General features: G+C 35.9%; 1 protein-coding gene across 1 annotated transcript in view; it reads right to left on the reverse strand.

Moving 5' to 3' along the window:
• LUZP2 (leucine zipper protein 2) overlaps positions 1-22,908 on the reverse strand; it is a 266,134-nt gene that overhangs the window by 114,633 nt on the left and 128,593 nt on the right. Inside the window, exon 3 of the mRNA XM_064288344.1 lies at positions 4,184-4,246. Coding sequence (XP_064144414.1) covers positions 4,184-4,246 — 63 coding nt within the window. The remainder of the gene's footprint in view (positions 1-4,183; positions 4,247-22,908) is intronic.

Raw genomic sequence — 22,908 nt, forward strand, 5'->3', positions numbered from 1 at the left:
ACGGAGTAAGGTGTATATAAACTTAAATGTGACAGTCTGACTTGATTTGTAAACGTTTACTTGAAGCTCAATAAAAGTTAATTTAAAAAAAAAAAAAAGTGCTTAACAGAGCTCTCTTTCAGCAGACATGTTTGGCTGCCACATTGAAATAGGCCCCAGCAAGCCACAGAGGATAATCACGCCTCCCCAATTTTCTAAACCAGATATAATTCCAAGCATTCTAAGATAGGTATCTCAGTTATTTATATATCTACATCTAAGATCATAGGTCCTGATTCTTTACTCAGGATAAAAACACAAATAAATAGGTTATCAAGTTGCATGAAGAAAAAAAAAAAGGTAATTAAAAAAATAACTGAGTGGGACTGTAAAACAATACAATCACTTTGGGAAACATTTTGGCAATTCCCTATGAAGTTAAATACACTTAGTGGAAAACAACACTACAATACTACATAGGTATTTACTCAACAGAAATTATAATACGTGTACACATAAACATTTACAGGAGTTTTATTCATACTAGCAAAAGCTGAAAAACAACCCATGTATACATTAAGTGTTAAATAGAGAAACAAATTGTTATATGTACACGAAATGGATTATTAAAATAATTTCAAAAGATTTAAAAAAAAAGAAAATAACATTCTGAAACGTGCAACATCACGTATGAATTTAAAAAAGTATTCTACTAATTGAAAGAAGCCAGTTGCAAAAGACTGTATATTATATAACTCCATTTATGTGATATTTTGGGAAAGGCAAAAGGACAGGGACAAAAATCAGATTAGTAGTTGCCAGGGGCTGAGGAATGGGGATGGGGATGGAATATAAAAAGATAAGGGGGTACTTTTTGGGGTGATGGAAATGTTCTGTGTCTTGATTGTGGTGGTGATTATATGACTCTATGCATCAGTGAAACTCATCAAATTGTACACCTAAACAGGATGAATTTTATTGTATGTAAAATTTATTTCAATAAAACTCAATTTAAAAAGTAGCTGACTGTAGTAGATAATAAACACATGATTGTTATGGGACTATTATGACCAAGTAAACTATATTCTTGGTCATAAGTCCATCCAGCTTTTTGAAATATTACAGTTTTCTAAGAATATGTTGGGTATGTATGTCTTTCATTGAACTAACTGCAAATGCAGTGTGATTCAATTTCCAATTACATGCAAAACGTTTCTAACCATGCCGTTTAGTAGAGTTTGCAAAGTGGGAGGCTGTGTTATAAGGACGTCCTCACTTTTAAATCATCACCCACTGTAGCAAGCACCCTTTATTAGAGTAGAAATTTGACAGCATTGTAAATGATGCAGTATTGCACAGTTTTAATACTGGAAACACAGTTGTTTCACAAACATTCTTATTGTGAGCCACCTGCATTTCCTTATCTATTGAATTAAAAAGTTAAAAAGAGAAAACTAAATAACATGCAGGGAGAAAGAAAAGGAGAAATACAGAGAGGGAGGGAAGCCAGAGAGAGAGTGTATTGGTGAGGGAGGAAGGGAAGAGAGGGAGAGGGAGAAGGGAAGGGATGGAAGGAGGAAAGGGGAGGAGAGGAAGAAAGGGAGGAAAAGGGTAGGTAGGGAGGGAAGGAAACAGGGAGAAGGAGAGGGAGGGAGGGCAGGAAAGAGGAAGAGAAAGAGAAAGGCTTTGACAATAATTCTGAATCATTCAACTCTGTGTCCAAAAGCAGCCAGAATCTGTGCTTTTTTTCTATTTTTTTTTTTTTTTTACAAACTATTTCATGTTCTTTTTTCCTTGATATAGATTGTGAAAGCTAAATATATTTCATAACACTTAAGAAAATCTCTAAGAGCCAACATGTTGTATGTGGTTGAATACTGGCTCTGAAGCATAAAAGTCCCACTTGAGCCCTCAGGTCTTTGAATTTACGCATGTACACAACTCTGCTTGTACTATAGCTCTGCCCCTCCTCACACAAAGCTTCCCAAGTGGCCTCAAAGAATGAGATTCCAGACATAGTGTCTCTGTCTTATTACATTAACTTTATCTCAAGACAACTCCTAGTTGACATGACTGTCATTAATTTTGAGCTACTGATTTCAGAAAAGGACCATTTCTATCATATTTCCAATTTCAAATGTACAGTTGATTGGCATTTCCTCCCCGCTGTTCCAATCTGCTGTCTGGAACTCATTTACAGCCAACATAGTCTGTAAAAATAACGTAACTTACTTTTTTATGGCTTTTTCCAAACTAACGTTGACTGGTGTCAATGGGGAATGGGAGACTGCCACTGCATATGGTATATATGGATTGCCCAGCTCCACTTTAAATATCCCAGGATAAATGATGCTCTATTTTTTCAAGTGAAAGAAAGAACTGATTTTAACCGTTTTAGGTGTTCATTTTTAACTACCTAGTTATACTGAATATACAGAATATAGTTGAAACTTTTCTTCACAACTTGGATTCATTATTATAACATCAATTATTGTATTATACAGTGATTCATTCAAGAACTACCAAGAATACCTAGATGTCATTTTCTACCTTAAGCGACTATGAACGGCTAGATTTTCTGAGCTTTGCTATGATAGAAAAATAATGTGTAAAATTTTCTCTGACAGTAATTCCTGACTTCTCTGCATTGCATATTCCATACCTGTTCTAATTTTCAATGAATTAAAAAGAAAAAACCTCTTCTCAGGATTCCATGACAGAAGATGCAAAGTAAGAATAAATACTTTCTGAGTGAGAACACCCTTTTTGAGATGTATACTAATTGATGCTTGGTTTATGTTTAGTTGCTTGGCCACATTTTGGGAAAAATAAAAATTGTCAGATAGACAACCTTCAAATACTTGAGATATCACTCTATTTGGAATTGTATTGATTTTTATTTTTACTAATTAGTGATTCTAAATGCAACTGGGGACCTTCAGTCATGAATTTTTCACTAGTCAACAGCAAGGTGCTAACGATGATGATTATAAGGTGAAGAAGACAAAGATGAAGACGAAGGAGAAAGAGACAGAGAAGTTGAATATGATAGAACATTTGTTTAATAGGCTTGGTGTCCCATTTAGGAGGCTGAAATTTGTCCGACCCATACTTTAGTGTTTAAATAACATTACTTTCATGAAATATAATGATGGCAATGCTAGACGGTATGCATAGCAGTTTCCATTGTTTTTAATATTCTGTTTTGGCAAATTAAAACATTTACAATTTCATTAAATCAGTGGAATTTAGAAATTTATTCACCTATGAATATGAAAAGTTTAGGGTCACTGATATAAAAGATGAATTTATGTAATTTTAGATCCTAAAACAATGTCTGAAAACTAAAATACAATACTATTTTGTTTTGGGGAGTGGTGGTGAATCAAATAATTAAATTTGCTACCATATTATTTTGAAGTGTTAATATGTCAGAAAAAAAAAAAGCCTCTCCTACTGCCATGAATGTTAAACTCTAAATTCATTCTATAAATGAATAAAGAGATAAGGCAAATGAATCAATTATAATGAACACATTGCAATGCACTTCAACATTAGGCAGCACATATACAAAGCATCTAGAAGTCATAATAAGAATGCAAAGATAATATATCCTCTAACGCATTGAGAAGAAGAGAAAATACGAATCTTCCTTGAACTACAAGGCTAAAAAATACAGATAAGCCCAGAATTTTCTTATTCTAGATATGACAGAGACCTCCTCCTGCGATAGACCCCTCTTTTGTGTAAGGAGTGTTGTGGGGACCCAAGGAACAGGTTGGAAGTTTTAGAATACAGCTTATATATTCCTTATTCGAAACCCAGTTTCACTTTCTTCCTTTTTTGTAAATAGTGTTCAGAAACTGCCCAAACCACATTTTTACTATTTCTAGAAACATAGCATATATAACTAACCATAGAATGTATTTCTCTCCCAATAGAAAAACGCAATGAAAATAGAAGTAACACGGTACTGCCTCAGATCTACAAGCCATTTGGTCTGATTTTTCACCTCATGGGACATCACCCTTTAGTTTCCATGTATTTAAATTTAAATTTCTTACACGGTATTATTAGGAAATATTATAATATGGATCATTATATTGCACATTATACTTCATCCAAATGTCTGTGTTAAAGAAAAAATCTGACACTAATATTGTTTTTATTCAGTTGAAGCTCAAAGAAGAAAAAATTCACTCACCTCTTCTGCATGGATACCACACAGCTTGCTTCCTGACAAGAGTTTGTTTTTCAAACTTTTATTCTGAGGAAAGAAACATAGTTATATTACTAAAAAATGATAAAATACTAACAATTCCTCTAAATAAATCAGCATCATTGCTGTATGCTTTGTTCACAGATGAGGCTTTTGTGACGTGAGTGGAAATAGATTTATGTAAAACTTAGTTAAATCTGTAATGTAAAACCAAAACTGATCCTTTTATTCAAATAAAATTTTGATTAATTAGCACTGTTATTAACAAAAGATGAAACTACATTAACTTGTATTAACAAAGGATGAAACTTTCTTTAGAACTGAGAGTACTGTTCTATATTATTGCTAATGTTTCTCTCACATTTAACCTGCTTTCTTATGTTTATGTTATTTTATAAAACAATTTTAGTTTAAAATCTGTAATAGATGTTAATTCCTTAAAGTACCCTGTTAAACTGCAAACACTATCATCTGAATGATGGCCATCTGTTACAACACTGAAATATGCTTTCATTTCTGTTAGGTGCCCTGGCATTGGTTTTGACTCAAGGCAGCACCATCTACAACAGAATGAAACACTGCCTGGTCTAGCACTTTTCTCATAAACATTGCTATGTTTGAGCTCATTGTTGCAAACACTCTGTCAATCCATCCCATGGAGGGTCTTCATCTTCTTTGCTGACTCTCTACCTTACTAAGCATGATGTCTTTCTCTAGGGACTGGTCCCTTCTGATAAGCATGTCCCAAGTATGTGAGACTAAATCTCACCATCCTCACTTTGAAGGAGAATTCTGGCTGTACTTCTTCCAAGACAGATTTGTTCAATATTCTTCGATAACACTGTAATTCAAAGGCATCAATTCCTCCTCCATCTTCTTTATTCATTGTTCAGCTTTCATATGCATATGAGGAAGCTGAAAATACCACAGGACGGGTCAGGTGCACCTTAGTTCTCAAAGTGACATCTTTGCTTTTCAACACTTTAAAGAGGTCTTTTGCATCAGATTTGACAAATGCAATATGTTGTTTTATTTCTTGACTGCTGCTTCCATGGGAACCTATTGTGGATCCAAATACAATGAAATACTTGACAGCTTCAATATTTTCTCTGTTCATCATGATATTGGTTATTGATCCAGTTGTAAGGATTTTTGTTTTCTTTATGTTGTGGTGTAATCTGTACTGAAGGCTGTAGTCTTTGATCTTCTTCAGTAAGTGCTTCAAGTCCTCTTCACTTTCAGCAAGAGTCATTTGCACATGTCAGGTTGTTAATGAGTCTTCCTCTAATCCTGATGCTGTGTTCCTCTTTGTATAGACCAGCTTCTCAGATTATTTGTTCAACATACAGGTTGAATAAATTTGGTGAAAGGATGCAACCCTGACATACTCCTTCCCTTATTTTAAACCAAGCAGTATCCCCTTGTTCCGTTTGAATGGATGCCTCTTGTTCTATGTACGGGTTCCTCATGAGTACAATTAAGTGTTCTGGAATTCTCATTCTCCAAAATGTTATCTATAGTTTATGATCCTCACAGTCAAATTCCTTTGCTTAGTCAATAAACACAGGTAAACATCTTTCTGGTATTCTGTTATCAGCCAAGATCCATCAGATATTGGTAATGATATCTCTCATTCCACCTCCTATTCTGAATCTGGTTTGAATTTCTGGCAGTTACCTGTCTATATACTGCTGCAACCTTTTTTTTTTTTTTTCAGAAATTGTATTGTAATGTGGCCACAGATATATCAGAGAATCTTCTTTCCCTTTGAGGACTATGACCTGAGAGGATTCTTACATTCCTGATACCAGGGTGTTTCACTCAAAGGCCGCTTGATGCTCAGAAGCCATTTCTTCCTCCAAGTCTCAGAATTGCACTGTCTTTTCTGGCCCTGAGTTCAGGCAAATCTGTTAATCCTTTGAACCTCCCATAATTAACCTAGACTGATAGGCAAATGTCTTTTCTTTAAGATGCTAACGTCTTATGTTCTTAACCATCTGAGTCTAAACCCTCATACAAACAGACCCCAGGTTATGAATAAAATCAGTTCCTAAGCACGTGTTGGAAAATCTGTGGGGCAGTTCTACTCTGTCCTATAGGCTCGCTGTGAGTCGGAATTGAAGCAACGGCACTGGCCACTGGGGTAAGCATGTCTTTAAGTGGAATTTGTAGGTAAGTTGGCACAGATACTTACGGTTCTTATTAGCCTTACTTTAGTGCAAGAAAAAGCTCAAAGCCTTTTCAGTGACTTAAAAACTGCATATGCAGCAAGCAAATGTGATTGTGATAAAGAATTTGTTGCACGTAAGGATTGGTTCAATAGTTTCAAAGTGAGGGCAAATTTACATAACATTAAAGGGCAAGTATGGGTTGCCCATACATCGGCTGTTCCTAACCCAGGGACTTACTGAGTATATGTGTATAAAGTATATATATACACACACGCGCAGTCAGTTCCTGGTTTACTGTCAAGATGCTGTCCAGTTGATTGTGACTCACAGTGACCCCATGTGAGTCAGAATAGAACTGTGCTCCATAAGGTTTTCAATGACTGATTTTTCAGAAGAAGACTGCCAGGCCTTTCTTCCTAGGCACTCCTGGATGGACTCAACCAAATTTTCGTTAGCACCCAAGTGGTTAAATGTTTGCAACTCCCAGGGATTCCAAACATTCATAGCTGTCATTTAATCCTGTCTCAACACACCCAGGATTTTCTGTTTTTGTATCATGTAATCGAGGTAAATTTTCCTCCATTAGATAGTAAGGCTATAAAAGAACAGATAATTTTATAAAACTCACAGAATTTGGACCTCATATTGGCTCAAGAGGAGCAAACAATGTAATAGAAATGTACGTCTCATGCATAATGACTAAAAAGAGAGAGCCAATGTGATGAGCACCATGATGATATTGAATAACATTTTATGAAGAGTGAATGGATAAATTACTGAATGAATACACCAAATTTAAGAGTTCTTCACTCACAATTCCCACCTGATTTTGACCCTCTTTTCCAATTTTGTTTTCTTACCATGCAGGAAAGGGATGCAGCTGCCCTACTTTGAAAAAAATCCTTTATCTATTTTTTCCTCTTTAGACAAGAGTTGAAATTCTAAAAAGCTCATTTAGAGTTTCACACCATGAAACGTTTTACACGATAAAGAGAAAATTATTTTGAATTATTCAAATAATGTCATTTTGCAAATATTTGTACTCTTCATACATCAAGGCACAAAGAGAATGCAATATACATTATCCTTATATTTAAAGGCATGTAAAGTATAATGCCACCACTTGTCTGTCACTTTGTGGTACTGCAGTCGCTTGCATGTTGTTGTGATGATGGAAGCTATGCCACAAGTATTTCAAATACCAGCAGGATCATTCATGATGGACAGGCTTCAGTGGAGCTTCTAGACTAAGACAAACTAGGAAAAACCTGGCTGTCTACTTCTAGAAAAATTTGGTCAGTGACAACTGTATGAATAGCAGAGGAACTATGTCTGATGTAATGCTGGAAGATAAGCCCCTCAAGTGGGAAGGCACTCAAAATACAACTGGGGAAGAGCTGCCTCCTCAAAGTAGAGTCAACCTTAATGACACGGATAGACTAAAGCTCTCAGGACTTTTGTCTGCTGTTGGGGCACAACTCAAAATGAGAAGAAACAGCTGGAAACATCCATTAATAATCAAAATGTGGAAGGTACAAAGTACAGATCTAGGAATATTGGAAGTCACCAAAAATTAAATGGAATGGCTAAGGATCAGTATCCTAGGCATTAGTGAGCTTAAATGGACTGATATTGGTTATTGTGAATCAGACAATCATATTGTCTACTATGCCGGAATGAAAAATGGAAGAGGAATGGCAGAGAATTCATCATCATAAAGCACATTTCAAGATGGTGAAGTAAAACGATGCCAGTGATAGGATATCTGTATGCCTACAATGAAGACCAGTTAATACAAATATTATTCAAATTTACCCACCAACCACTAATGCCAAAGATAAAGAAGCTGAAGATCTTTATCAACTTCTGTGAAGTGGTTAAGAGCTTGGCTGCTAACCAAAGGTTAGCAGTTCAAATCCACCAGCCACTCTTTAGAAACCCTATGGGGCAGTTCTAGTCTGTCCTATAGGATCGCTATGAGTCAGTATTGACTCAACTGCAACAGATTTCAGCAGTCTGAAATTGATCAAACATACAATCAAGGTGAATTGATAATGACTGGTGATTGGAATACGGAAGTTGGAAACAAGAAGAATCCGTTGGAAAATATGGTCTTGGTGATAGAAACTATGCCAGAGATTGCAAAATAGAATTTTGCAAGACCAAAGAATTATTCATTGCAAGTAACATTTTTCATCAACATAAATGGTGACTATACACGCTGACCTTGCCAAATGGAATACAGAGGAGTCAAATAGACTACATTTATGAAAAAAGACAATGGAGTAGCTCAATATCATCAGTCAGAACAAGGCCAGGGACTGACTACAGAACAGACCATCAATTACTCATATGCAAATTCAAGTAGAAGCTGAAGAAAATTAAAACAAATCCACAAGAGCCAAAGTATGACCTTAAGTACAACCCACCTGAATTTGAGACCATCTCAAGACTAAACTGGACACATTGAACACAAATGACCAAATACCAAATGAGTTGTGGGAATGACACCAAGAACATCATATGCGAAGACAGCAAAGGGTCCTTAAAAAGACAAGAAAGAATAACAGACCAGAATAGATGTCAGAAGAGACTCTGAAACTTGCCTTTGAATGTAGAGTAGCTGAAACAAATGGGGGAAATGATAAAGTAAAAGAACTGAAGATTTCAAAAGGTGGCTTGAGAAGACAAAGTCAGCTATTATAACAAAATGTTCAAAGACCTGGAGTTAGAAAACCAAAAGAGAAGAATATGATTGGCATTTCTCAAGCTAAAAGAACTGAAGAAAAATTCAAGCCTCAAGTTGCAATGTGGAGGGATTCTATAGACAAAATATTGAACATGGCAGGAAGCATCAAAAAAGGTGGAAAGGATATAGTCACTGTACCAAAAAGAATTGGTAGATGTTCAACTGTTTCAAGAAGTAGCATATGATCAAGAACCAATGGCAATGAAGGAAGAAGTCCAAGCTGCACTGAAGGCATTGGCAAAAAAACAGGCTCCAGGAAGGGACTGAATAGTAACTGAGTTATTTCAACAAATAGATGCAACACTAGAAGTGGTCACTCATCTATACCAAGAAATTTGGAAGACAGCTACCTAGCCAACACATTGGAGGACATCCACATTTGTTCCCATTCTTAAGAAAGGTGATCCAACAGAACATGGAAATTATTAACAATACCATTAATATCACACGCAAGTAAAATTTTGCTGATGATAATTTGAAAATGATTGTAGCAATATATCCACAGGGAACTGCCAGAAATTCAAGCTGGATTCAGAAGAGGCTGTGGAAGATGGATCTTGGCTGAAAGTAGAGAATACCAGAAAGATGTTGGCCCATGTTTTATCGATTCTGCAAACGCATTTGACTGTGTAGATCATAACAAATTGTGGATAACATTGCAAAGAATGGGAATTCCAGAACATTTAATTGTTCTCCTGAGGAATCTGTACATAGATCAAGAGATAATGTTTCAATTAGAACAAAGGAATACTGCATGGTTTAAAATAAGGAAAAGTGTGTGTCAGATTGCATCCTTTCACCAAATTTATTCAGTCTGTGTGCTGAGCAAATAATCCAAGAAGCTGGACTAGATGAAGAAGAAGGGGGCATCAAGACTGGAAAAAAGGCTCATTGATAACTTGCAATATGCAGATACACAACACTGCTTGCTGAAAACAAAGTGGACTTGAAACACTTACTGATGAAGATCAAGGACTACACTCTTCAGTATGGATTATTCCTTAACATAAACAAAAATCCTCACAACTGGATCAAAAAGCAATATTAAGATATACACAGAAAATATTGAAGTTATAAAAGATTTTATTTTACTTGGACCTACAATCAAAGCCCATGAAATCAGCAGTCAAGACATCAAACATTGTATTGCATTGAGCAAATGTGCTGCAAAAGACCTCTTTAAAGTGTTAACAAGCAAAGATGTCAATCTGAGGATTAAAGTGTGCCTGACCCAAGACATGGTATTTTCAATCTTCTCATGCGCATGCTCAACTCAAAGGTAATGGGTTTGGTTTTTTGGAGTTTTCATATACATTCAAAAGCTGAACAATAAATAAGGAAGACAGAAGAATTGATGCCTTTGAATTACAGTGTTGACAAAGAATACTGACTATACCATGGACTTCCAGAGGAATGAATAAGTCTGTATTGGAAGAAGTACAGCCAGAATTCTCTTGAGAAGCAAGGATGATGAGACTTCGTACATGTTATCAGGAGGGACCAGTCTCTGGAGAAGGACATCCTACCTGGTAAAGTATGGGGTTATCTAAAAAGAGGAACACCCTCAACCAGATGGATTGACACAGTGGCTGCAAAAATGGGCTCAAACATAACAATGATTGTAAAGATGGTGCATGACAGGGCAGTTTTTGTTCTGTTCTACATAGGTTTGCTATAAGTCAGAACCAAATTGACAGAACCTAACAAAAACAAAAATACAGAGAGTGAATATATACTGATAGTTTTAAATCTGCCGGTTTGCTCTGGTCATAGGGTAAAAAGCCTTCTTCAAAAAGGTGAAGAAATGAGTGGAGTGCATCTCATATGAGGATTTATGTCAACAGAAATCTTCCACATCTTTAGTTTAATTTAATAACTTCAGTTTATTAGAAATGGCTGTATATTAATGTGATTTATAAAATTATTAGAGCTGAAAAAGATATATCAACAGAAAATCAACTACTTGTCTTGGAACCATTACCACCACAAATTCTGGAGAGAAAGATGAATATAGAGAGTAACAGTGTAGATCTACATACCTGGAGCAGAAGCCATGGGAGGCGGGGGGCATTTCCTGACTCCAGCAGTCTAATTTTAGTGTTTCTGATTGCTTCTGAAGCTTGTGAGCTCACTACTTAGTGAGATAGCTCCTTCCCTTGAAATCCTATCTCACGTGATGTGAAGATGGTACCACTTTTTGCTTAATAAAAGATTCATTCATTCCTTCTTAGTCTATTTATACATAGATTTATACTGACCTTTATGTGACAAACATAGTGTTAAATCTTGATAATACAAATATAAAACAAGTGGTTATCTGCTTTCAAAGAGTTCACATTCTCGGTTAGGGTGAGCTCCAGACATGAAGACAAACAATTGAAACGCAGAATGTACAATGCAAATTATAGAGCATTTGAAAAAGAATAAATTGAATTTATAACTTTTATCCTGAGAGGATGTTCACAGTAAATTATTATTACAGAAAAAGAATTTGCAGGGAAATGTATGAAACAGTGGCCTAAGCTTTGAAAAACAATCACAGATCTGTGTATACATGTGTGTACATGTTTTTGTTTGTCTGCATGAAATTAGGTGGAAGTGAAAAAAGCACACATCAGTCCCTTAAATGTTCTATTGCAAGGTTGAGTGAAAATGTAGAAAATAAAATGCTATTCATATTTTTAATTCAGTGTATAAAACTTAAAAATGCTTATTTTTAAATCTAGGAGGCAAAGTGAGCAAATAAAAATTTCTATGTGATTAAGAGATGTGATTATATGTAGTGTTCCCTCCAAATTTTAGTTAATATCTTAATGGAATTTAATATTTTAATATAATTTTCTGAATTAAATGTAATTCAAATGAAAATATAAAAGACAACCTGCAAAATAACATCAGTGCTGTTGCAAACACACAGATAGAAAGTATGTAAATATACCTCTACACAGAATTGCTGAAAATTGCATTGGTGTACTTTTGTTGTTGCTGGTGTTGTTTATATTCAGTTCCTGCTCCTTCACCTAAACTGAAAACCAAATTTATGTCTGATTTTTCTCTACGTTTCCAATGCCAGAAACATACCCTACTTGTTTTTGTTGTTCAGTGAATACTTGTTACTGAAGCTGATGCTATTGCTAAGGACTAAATTGGCAGTTCAGTGCTTCTGTGTGAGATTATTTCATTGTGTAACTTCATTTGACAATAGCCGAGCATCTTAAGTCCATACCGTTAAAACATATAATGTTTCTACTATCTGGGTTTTCAGGGTGTTTCTTGGGAACAAAAAGGGGGCAATTTTGACTCTAAAGATAGTGCAAAACAATTAGGTGATAATCATTTCCCTAATGTTTTGGTACTCCTGAAAACCTGAAAAATGTCTACGAACATTGTGCTATTCAACGTTTGCCAAGTATCATTTAGTGTCATTTCGATATTTCATATTTCTGCTTTAATCTCAACCTAGGAGCTCTTTTAAGTTTAAAAACTGTGCTTCTTTGAATGTGCAACACTTACGGGTGTCTTCAGTGAATAGTACAAAATAAGTGCTCAAAAAAAGTTAGTTGAATGAATGAATTTAATAACCCTTGAACAGGTTGTGACCTCAATCTGAAGTTTTCATATATAAAATGCTCAACTACTCACATTACTTAGTTCTGAGGACACAGATATTAGATTGTCTGCTGAATCCAGAAACACTAAAGAGATTAGCATTTAAATAGAAATATCAGGTTTATCTATGAACAGAATGTTTTAGGGGGTGGAAACATTAACAAGTAGATTTGTTCACGTCTCTATGAAATAGTGACAGAGCGTACTGAACATATTTTCACTCTTTCTCCAAATTGTACAAACTCTATTATAAATTTTGCTTTCGTATTGATGCTAACAGGCACGTCCTTGGGTATTACTGAGGGCTGTAGGAGCTTTTAATCCTCTGTAAATAGCTCAAAATGTGTTGATTTTTTTTTTTTTTATATTTCATTTTAGAGATTTCTATTAGTATAACATATAACTAGGTACACATATACATTTATTTGTATGCATAATTTGCTTACTATAGACTAATAAAATGCATATTACAAGAAGCAATAACGTATCTTAGAATAAAAAATAAGGAGTCTTGGTAGCACGGTGGTGAAGTATTTGGTTGCTAACTGAAAAGTTGCTGGTTCAAACCCACCAGCTTCTTCAAGGGAGAAAGATGTGGTGGTCTGCTTCCGTAAAGATTACAACCTTGGAATGGGGTTGTTCTACTCTATCCTACAGGGTTGCTATGAATAAAAATAAATAAATCCAGGTTAAAGAACGAACACATTTTTTTTTTTTTTTTGATACCGGTGTATAGGAGTTTCCAGTGCCTTGATATGTTAAATGCCTGTATGAGAACCTCTCATTCTCCTTTTTTTATTCCAACTCCCACCTTAACTTCAGCATTAACCAAAACAAACAAACAAACCCCTTGCCTTCAAGTCAATCCCGGTTCCTGCTCATAGCAACCCCTATAGGACAGGGTAGAACTGCCCCATAGAGTTTCCAAGGAGCACCTGGTGAATTTGAACTGCTGACATTTTGGTTAGCAGTTGTACTGCTTAACCTCTACGCCACCATGGTTTCCACCTCAGCATTAAAAAACCCACTGCCATCAAGTCGATTCCGACTCATAGTGACCCTATAGGACAGGGTAGAACTGCCACATAGAGATTCCAAGGAGCGTCTGGCGGATTCAAAACGCTGACCTCTTGGTTAGCAGCTGTAGCACTTCACCACTATGCCACCAGAGTTTCCACCTCAGCATTAGCCACCATGAAATCCTCATTCATAAATCAGATCTACAAGATTGAATTCAATAAGCCTGCTAGTCAGTCACCAAATAACTAGTTTATAAACAGTGGATGATTCTACTTGGACTTAACAATCACATTGATAGGACCAAGTCTGAGTATGTCCTCTATACATAGATAAATTGTTTTCTATCTCATCAATTTACTGACATTCAGCAAGAATTATATTTGAAAATACCATTCTAGATTAAAGAAATAGACTTTAAGAAGCCCTGCTAGACCTTGCATTAAGCACTTTCTTTTACACCCACACTCTGCTTCTATTCATCATGTAATTAAGCTTATTAAACAGCAGAATATCTTCTTTGATAATTAAGTGCCTTTGTTCTTTGTCAGGTATCTATTTCAACACAATTTTAGGATCTCTTTTTTTCCCCCTCTGGTATATGCTTGGTTTTATTTTTATGACATAATCACCCATTTATTAATTCACAATTGAGTATTATGGGGTCATAGATTTCTTAGATCTGTAAAAGAGCACGCATATCATCTAGTCCAATCTCCATATGGATATATTAGAATTGGAAAAACCTATTTGCCTCAGTTACAGCAAAGAGAAATACACTTGAATATCCTTTTGTTCATTCAATCCAATTCTAAGGTAATAAAAAAAAAAAGTAATAAAGCAGTGAAAATGAACAGTATTTCACTAAAAATGTTTATAATAGACTTGGACAATGCACCTGGCTCAGCATAGGGAATAATGCCAGACCCTGACATGGATATCCTTGTGGCCACCAAGCAATGGGCAGTGATTATAGTGTATGTCCACACTTTGTTCCGGTATTTAAATCTGGGGGATTGTGAAAAGCAATACATTTCCATTAGGCTGAATGTCATTTCCAGGGTTTAAGAACTAGAGTATTTTGATATTTTGAAAGACATATAAAACTGGGAATAATTAATTACACATAGCCAAAGCTTGGCCAAAGGAGTCCTGGTGGTACAGAGGTTAAACGCTCAGGCACTAACCCACCAGCCACTCCATGGAAGTAAGATGTAGCTGTCTGCTTCTGTAAAGATTACAGCCTTGGAAGCCTAATGGGGAAGTTCTACTCTGTCTTATAGGGCTGCTATGAGTCGGAATAAACTCTATGGCAACGGGTACGGCTGGGCCGATTGTACCTAAAATCTGTATTATGTATGGAGTGGGGTGGGGTGGGGTGGGAAGAGCTTTTGTCCATGCACAAATGGAGATTGTTCTTAGGTGTCACGTTCTTCAGAAGCAAGGAGTGCTGATAATCAGACCATTTACTGATTTAACCTTTTCACTCATGACTTACAACTATAAAAAATTTAATTCCAAAAACACTTATGGTTTCCTATTACTTTGGTATTGAGAACATAGTTTCTACAGTTTTGTAATCAGATTTCTGTCATTTTCATCTGCTCTTCAAACAATGCCTCTCATCGTTATCAAACTCAATGACACTTTTACAGCAAGATCTAAAAGAAGAAATCATACACTTAATTCCACCCAAAATTCCAGGACATATTATCATTTGAGAGGATCTAAAAACAAAGTCTTTTGAAAGCATCATCGCACATGTTGAATATCTGTTGTTAAACTGCCTGTGAAGTTCTTAGTATCCATTTTTCTGGTAACCATATCTTGATTTATTTTATGGGAAACCTTTCTTCAAGTGAAATCCACGTAGCTTGTGTGCCGCTAACTCCACCAACTATATCAAACAGTTTAACACACTCACAGCTTGGCCAAAGGTGTTCTGATGGCTCATTAGAATTACTAGAGAATGGTGCTAAGGGCCATCACTAAGTCAGAACTTGTCTGAGAATAGATCTAACATAGAAAAAGAAGACCTCTGAGTAACGTAGGAAGGAATACAGAATTATGGTGACATTGTCTCCCACCCCACCCTGCAAAACAGATTTGCCTAAAGCTAGTATGCTCCTGGGTTTTTCAGTTGCACCCTCCTCACACCAGCACTCCTGGCCTCTTGGTGCCATGCTGGAATATCACACACATTCCCCACCATCTTACCTAATATCTGCTCCATAATCATGTCACATCCAAGTAACCGGCTTATATCTCATGCTGATACCATAGCTCCTAGGGTGTAGTCAGAGAACGTGTCCATCCACTTTTTGCTTCTGTAAGTGGAAGGCAAACCCCACGTGCCACCTACTTAGGGAATATCTCCCAACAGGAATAGGGTGCAGATGTTGTGCAGCCTATAAACAAAGATCCCTAGAGCCTTTTTTGGTATAAAGCGGGTGTATTTGTCAGCCCTGCTTAAAAATGCCATTTATATTTTTCCATTGACTACAGGATAAAACCCAAACTCAAATCTGAAAGCGATAGAAAATCTTTCTCAAAAAATATACCCTCTTAATCTAGTTTTGATTTTTGACTGAGACCTTAAAAATCACACTTTCAGTGTAACTTACATGGTAGCCTAAATCCGGCAAAATCTCTAGTCTACAAAAGAGAAGTGAATGATCATAAGTCTAGTACATCTCTATAATCTTGTGACATGTAGATGAAAAAAATTCAAAATTACTATACTCCATTTCTCATAGTGCTTTTAGATGAAATTAAGCACTGGAGTTTTTTTGCAAATAATAGAAATCAATAATAGCTAAATCAAGCAAGAAAAGTTTTAAAAAATTTCACTGGAAGGATTTTAGATAGAATCAAGAGGAAGTATGGGAATAAGACTCAGAAAAAAAGTAGAAACCAAGGAAGAGGAGGTATCCACGATGACAAGTTAGGAATAAAGTTGTTGAATAAGAGCGTAGAAAGCACTGTAGTTAATTACACAGTAGAAAGATGAGGCCTCCATGAATTTTCATGGTGAAAGTCTGGATGAAGAATCTGGAACTACTTAAGATTGTCCAATTGAATAAATTATGTAAATATGATTATCACATTATTTTGAAGATTTAAATAAAACGTAGGATTGTTCTCAGGCAGCTGAAAACAAGTATTGATTTCTCCAATGTGCAATTAAGTTTAAACCAAGAGAAAAACACCTGCAGAGACATTCAAAATAAAACCAGCGATTGCTGGGTCCCTGTGGAAAGCGTCACCTACTTTAAAACTTCCTAAAACTGATTGTGCAGAAAACACTTTAGATGACTGCTTGAGACCCACATTTGTTTCAGTTCAAATGTGTTTGCAAAATGCCTGGGAAACAGGAGTAACTTTTTCAATAAGTCAGGTAGTAACAGGGAAACTTATCTACGGTATGCTGTAATAAACAAAGTCACAGAATGCTTCGAAAATATTTGCAGATACTAAAAATTTTGCAAATGCTGAGTTACTTATTGAGGTTATCTCATGAAAGGATGGGGACCGGACTCCACTCTAAGCCATGAGTGTTTATCTCACCCATCCTTAGATGCACAATTTTTCACTTTTTACATGTCTTCAAATCAGGATGAGGTTTACAACATAACACACTTTGTATTCTCCCCTCCAAGGAAAATTGTCAAGTCTGAAAAAACAATTTACAATTGATCTGATGTTACGACTTAAATATTACTCCAGTAATTCTTGTTTTAAAATCAATGGAACAGTCAAACAGAGAAAGAAACAAGGGAGATTTTTCTTCCATTTAGAAAGACTTAACTTTATAGAAGAGTGGTTAAACGGTTAAGCTTTTAGTTGCTAACCAAAAGGTCTGCAGTTGGACTCCACCAGGCGTGCCTTGGAAACCCTATCAGGCAGTTCTACTCTGTCCTGTCGGGTCACTATGAGTTGGAATCAACTTGACAGCAACAGATTTGGTTTTTTGGTAACTTTATAGAAACCAGGAAAAAATAAGAAACATACACGGCATTTTAATTTATTCTAAGTCATGTAGAAACGAAAAGGAGAGCTCTGAGAGGGGGAATGCTAAAATTATCTATGAAACTGTTTTAAATCAACTATAAGGAAAATGACCAAAATGAATCAAACACTCAGCGTCAATAATATGAATGCAGAGCTTTGTAGTCCTTGTTGATAGGTGTCCCCTAGTCCGTTCCAACTCCTAGCTACCCTGCTTACAACAGAACGAAACGCTGCCAGTCCTGCGCCATCCTCATAATCACTGTTATTCTTGAGCCTATTGTTGCAGCCCTTGTGTCAATCCACCTCTTTGATGGTCTTCCTCTTTTTCATTGACCATCTACTTTACTAAGCATGATGTCCTTCTCCAGGGTCTTCCTTATTCATTGTCCAGTTTTTGCATGAATATGGTGCAACTGAAAATATCATGGCTTGGGACATGCACACCTTAGTCCTAAAGGTGACATCTTTGCTTTTCAACACTTTAAAGAGGTCCCTTGCAGCAGCAGATTTGCCCAATGCAATGTGTCTTTTGATTTCTTAACTGCTGCTTTCATAGGGATTGGAAGATGAAATCCTTGACAACTTCAATCTTGTCTTCATTTATCATGGTGTTGCTTGTTGATCCAGTTGTGAGGATTGTTGTTTTCTTTAAGTTGAGGTGTAATCCATACTGAAGCCTGTGGTCTTTGATTTTCATCAGTCAATGCTTCAAGTCCTCTTCACTTTCTGCAAGCAAGGTTGTGTCATCTGCATATCACAGATTGTTAATAAGTTTCCTCCAATCCTGATGCCCAGTTCTTCATATAGTCCAGCTTCTTGGATGATTTGCTCAGGATATAGATTCAATAAGTATGGTGAAAGGATATAACCCTGATGCACACCTTTCCTGATTTTAAACCATAAAATATCCCCTTTTCTGTTTGAGTAACTGCCTCTTGGTCTATGTACAGGTTTTTCATGAGCACAGTTAAGTGTTCTGGAATTCTCATTCTTCGCAATGTTATCCAATAATTTGTTATGATCCACACAGTCGATCTACCTTTGCATAGTCAATAAAACATTGGTACACATCTTTCTGCTATTCGCTGTTTTCAGACAAGATTCATCTTACATCAGCTATGATATTGCTCACTTCAAGTTCTTCTGAATCTGGCAGTTCCCAAGTCAGTGTATTTTTGTCACTCTTTTTGAATTATCTTCAGCAAAATTTTACTTGCATGTAATATTAATATTAATGATATTTTCAATAATTTCTGCTTTCTGATGGTTCACTTTTCTTTAGAATAGGCACAAATATGGATCCTTTCCAGTAGGTTGGCCAGATAGCTATCTTCCAAATTTCTAGGCATAGACAAGTGAGCACTTTCAGTGTTCTATCCATTCGTTGAAACATCTCAATTGGTATCCCTCAGTTCCTGGAGAGTTGTTTTTTGCTATTCCCTTTAGTGCAGCTTGAACTTCATCCTTCAGTACCACCAGTTCTTGATCATATCCTACCTCTCAAAATGGTTGAATGTCTTCCAATTCTTTTTGGTGTAGTGATTCTGTATTCCTTCTGTCTCCTTCTGATGTTACTGTGTCATTCAGTATTTTGCTGATAGAATCCTTTAATATTGCAGCTGGAGGCATGAAATTTTTCTTCAGTTCTTTCAGCTTAAAAAATGCTGAGTATGATCTTCCTCTTTGGTTTTATAACTCCAGGTCTTTGCACATTTCATTATAATACTTAATTTTGTTTTCTTGAACCACTCTTTGAAATATTTGTTTCAACTATTTTACTTCATCATTCCTTCCTTTTGCTTTTCCTACTGTACGTTGAAGAGCAAGTTTCAGGGTCTCTTCTGTCATCCATTTGGTCTTTTCTTTCTTTCCTGTCTTTTTAATGACCTTCTGCTTTTTTTGAGTACGGTGTCCTTGATGTCATCCCACAATCCATCCAGTTTTTGGTCATTAGAGTTCAATGCGTCAAATATATTCTAGAGATGGTCTCCAAATTCAGGTGGGGTATACTCAAGCTCTTATTTTGGTTCTGGTGGAATTTTTTCAATTTTCTTCAGCCTCAATTTAAACTTGCACAAGAGCATTTGATGGCCTCTTCTGCAGTCGGCCCCTGCCTTTGTTCTGATGATGGTATTCAGCCTTTCCATTATCTCCTTCTACAGATATAGTCGGTTTGATTTCTTTGTTTTCTATCTCATGAAGAAAACATATATATAAAAAAAAAAAATAGTCACCGTTTATGTTGTTGAAAAAAGGTTTTTGCAATGAAGAAGTTATTGGTCTTGCAAAATCCTATTATGTTATCTCTGTCATAGTTTCTATCACCAAGGCCATATTTTACATTTACCAATTCTTATTCTTGGAAACCCTGGTGGTGTAGTGGTTAAGACCTTCTGCTGCTAATCAAGAGGTCAGCAGTTCAAATCCACCAGGCTCCCCTTGAAAATCACATGGGGCAGTCCTCTAGGGTCACTAGGAGTTGAAATTGACTTGACAGCAATAAGTTTGTTTTTTGGGGGGAATTCTTTGTTTCCATCTTTCGAATTCCAATCACCAGTAATTATCAGTGCATCTTGATTGCATGATTGATCAATTTTAGACCACAGAAGTTAGTGAAAATCTTCAATTTCCTCATCTTTGGCATTACTGGTTGTGTGTAATTTGAATAATGGTCTTATTAACTGGTCTTCTTTGTAGGCCTATGGATATTATCCAATCACTGACAGCTTTTACTCCAGGATAGATCTTGAATGTTCTCTTTGACAATGAATAAGACACCATTCCTCTTCATTTTGTCTTTCCCAGCATAGTAGGCCATGTGATTGTCTGATTCGATATGGCCAATACCAGTCCATTTCAGCTCACTAATGCCTAGGATATTGATCTTTGTGTGTTCCATTTCATATTTGACAACTTCCAATTTTCCCAGATTCATACTTTGTACCTTCTAAGCTCTGATTATTAATGGATGTTTGCTTCTCATTTTGAGTCATGTTACATCAGCAAATGAAGGTCCCAAAAGCTTGACATTAAGGTTGACTCTACTTTGAGGAGGCAGCTCTTCCCTAGTCATCTTTTGAGTGACTTCCAACCTGAGGGGTTCATTTTCTGGCATTATATCAGACAATGTTCCACTGCTATTCATAAGGTTTTCACTGACCATGTTGAGATGTAAACCATAATGAAAGCTGTAGTCTTTGAGCTTCATCAATATAGCCTTTGCTAACATCCTCTCTGCTTGAAATAATAATCAAACAAAGACAAATCCTGGAGTTGTACTCAGTAATGCATGGGCAAATGAGTTGACTCTCCATAACCAAAACGTATGTACTCATGGAACAGGTCTTTGAGTTTTTAACCCCAAATATATGCAGTTTTTAATTGGCACTGAAATGCCCTTCAGGACAATATAAAAAAATATGGTTTATAAAATAATTTTGTCCCTAGAGCTATATCTAGGTAAAACAAATTTGCTGTGATATCTTTAGGAAATATCAATCAACTCATCCATAATTTGTGCTGAAGTTATTCTTCCCCTGACCTACCTGTTTAACATTAGAATACCTCTCACTCTTTCCTTGCAATTCTGCTGTGAATTTTAAACCCCATAAAGCCATTTCATCACAGGAACACAGGTGAGTAATTAGAGAATTTGAGAGAAGATTTCTTTCTTGTTTCAATTTTGTGGGAGAACTGAATTTTTTTCCAGCCTATCAAAATTTAATTTATCTATTCCACAGCCCAGTATATAAATACACTTTACATATTTCCACATTTTAAGACAAGTGTTGTAGCTGCACAAAACATATAAAAGCCAAGTCTTTTAGAGCTGACATTGGATTTAAAAATTGTTCTGTTCAACCTTTGCTAGCTGGTCAACATGACATACATGATGATTAAATGTCATCAATGCTAGTTTGGACCTAGTTTATTATTTATGAATTAATTCAAGCTTATCAAATATTGACAGTTTTGAGCAATTCCTTTTCACAGTATTACTAGTGAGGATTTCATGTTGTCATTCAAACCAGGCAATAAAGTTTAACTGTTATAAATTTCAAAGAAAGATGACTTATTTTATAATTGGGTTTATTTTTTCCTCCTACTATCACTAGAAAATTACCACACAGTGTGTATGGGAGAAGAGTAGTCTCATCACTTACCATGGTGTTCCAAGCTCAGATAGGTTAGCCTACTTATTGTTTTATACTTTCAATTGGTTAGAGAGTTGATTGAAGAAATATTGGGAATACCAGAGATCCAGTTATCAAGTTAGGCAAAGATGGGGCTCAGTTACAGGTAACACGTTGTGTTTTTGTTCTACCGGCACCCCAGGTCACAATTTTGTTTTCCTTGTTAGAAGGTAGCACAAGGCAGTAGATTCATTGCAGTTTTTATTGGTAAAAGAGATATTAGTACTTGTTTTTGTCTGTTGTAGCTTAGATTGGTTTTCCTCCTTTTAAAGGTAGCATGAGTCCCAACCCTGTTCCTGACTTCACTCCATGATCTTTCTCTTGCATCATTGTTTTTAGTCTCCATAACAATTCAAATGGCCCACTCCAGTCTGTCTTGCAGGCTGCCAAGATCAGAGACCATCAAGCTCTTGCTTTGCATTTATCTTTTCTCCTGTGGAAATGTTTTCTAGCATTTGAGTCAAGCCATATATTTTTACTTTTCTTCTTTCATGGATTTTTTAAATGCTACATTTTCCAACACAGGGAGATATTGATTGGCAAACATAATAGACTCAATTATTTATTTGTAAATATATTTTGATGTATATTAGACATCTGCATAAGAATTGTCTCTTTCTTTTAGATTTAATAAAATAAAATAAAACAACCCATTCCTTCTACTGCTGGATTTTTTTCTTCTTTTCATTTTAAATCAGTAAAGAGATAACCCTTAAGTTATACGGTACGTGTATATCCAGGTTTAGCTTCTCACTGAAGTACTTTGCTTCTCAAATTAGTCTCTGTAGTTATTCCTAGCAAAGCACACTTAACTATCCCTAGGAAATTTTCTAAAATTATTGTTTTCATGATATTGTGTCCCTTTTTAAGAAACCTCTAATGGCTCCTCACAGTCAAATATGTCAAATCCCAAATTTTTTCCCGACACTCAAGGCATCTTTTCAAATCACAAACTGGGAT

Source organism: Loxodonta africana, chromosome 7 (assembly GCF_030014295.1).
Source record: "Loxodonta africana isolate mLoxAfr1 chromosome 7, mLoxAfr1.hap2, whole genome shotgun sequence".
NCBI classification, from domain to species: domain Eukaryota; kingdom Metazoa; phylum Chordata; class Mammalia; order Proboscidea; family Elephantidae; genus Loxodonta; species Loxodonta africana.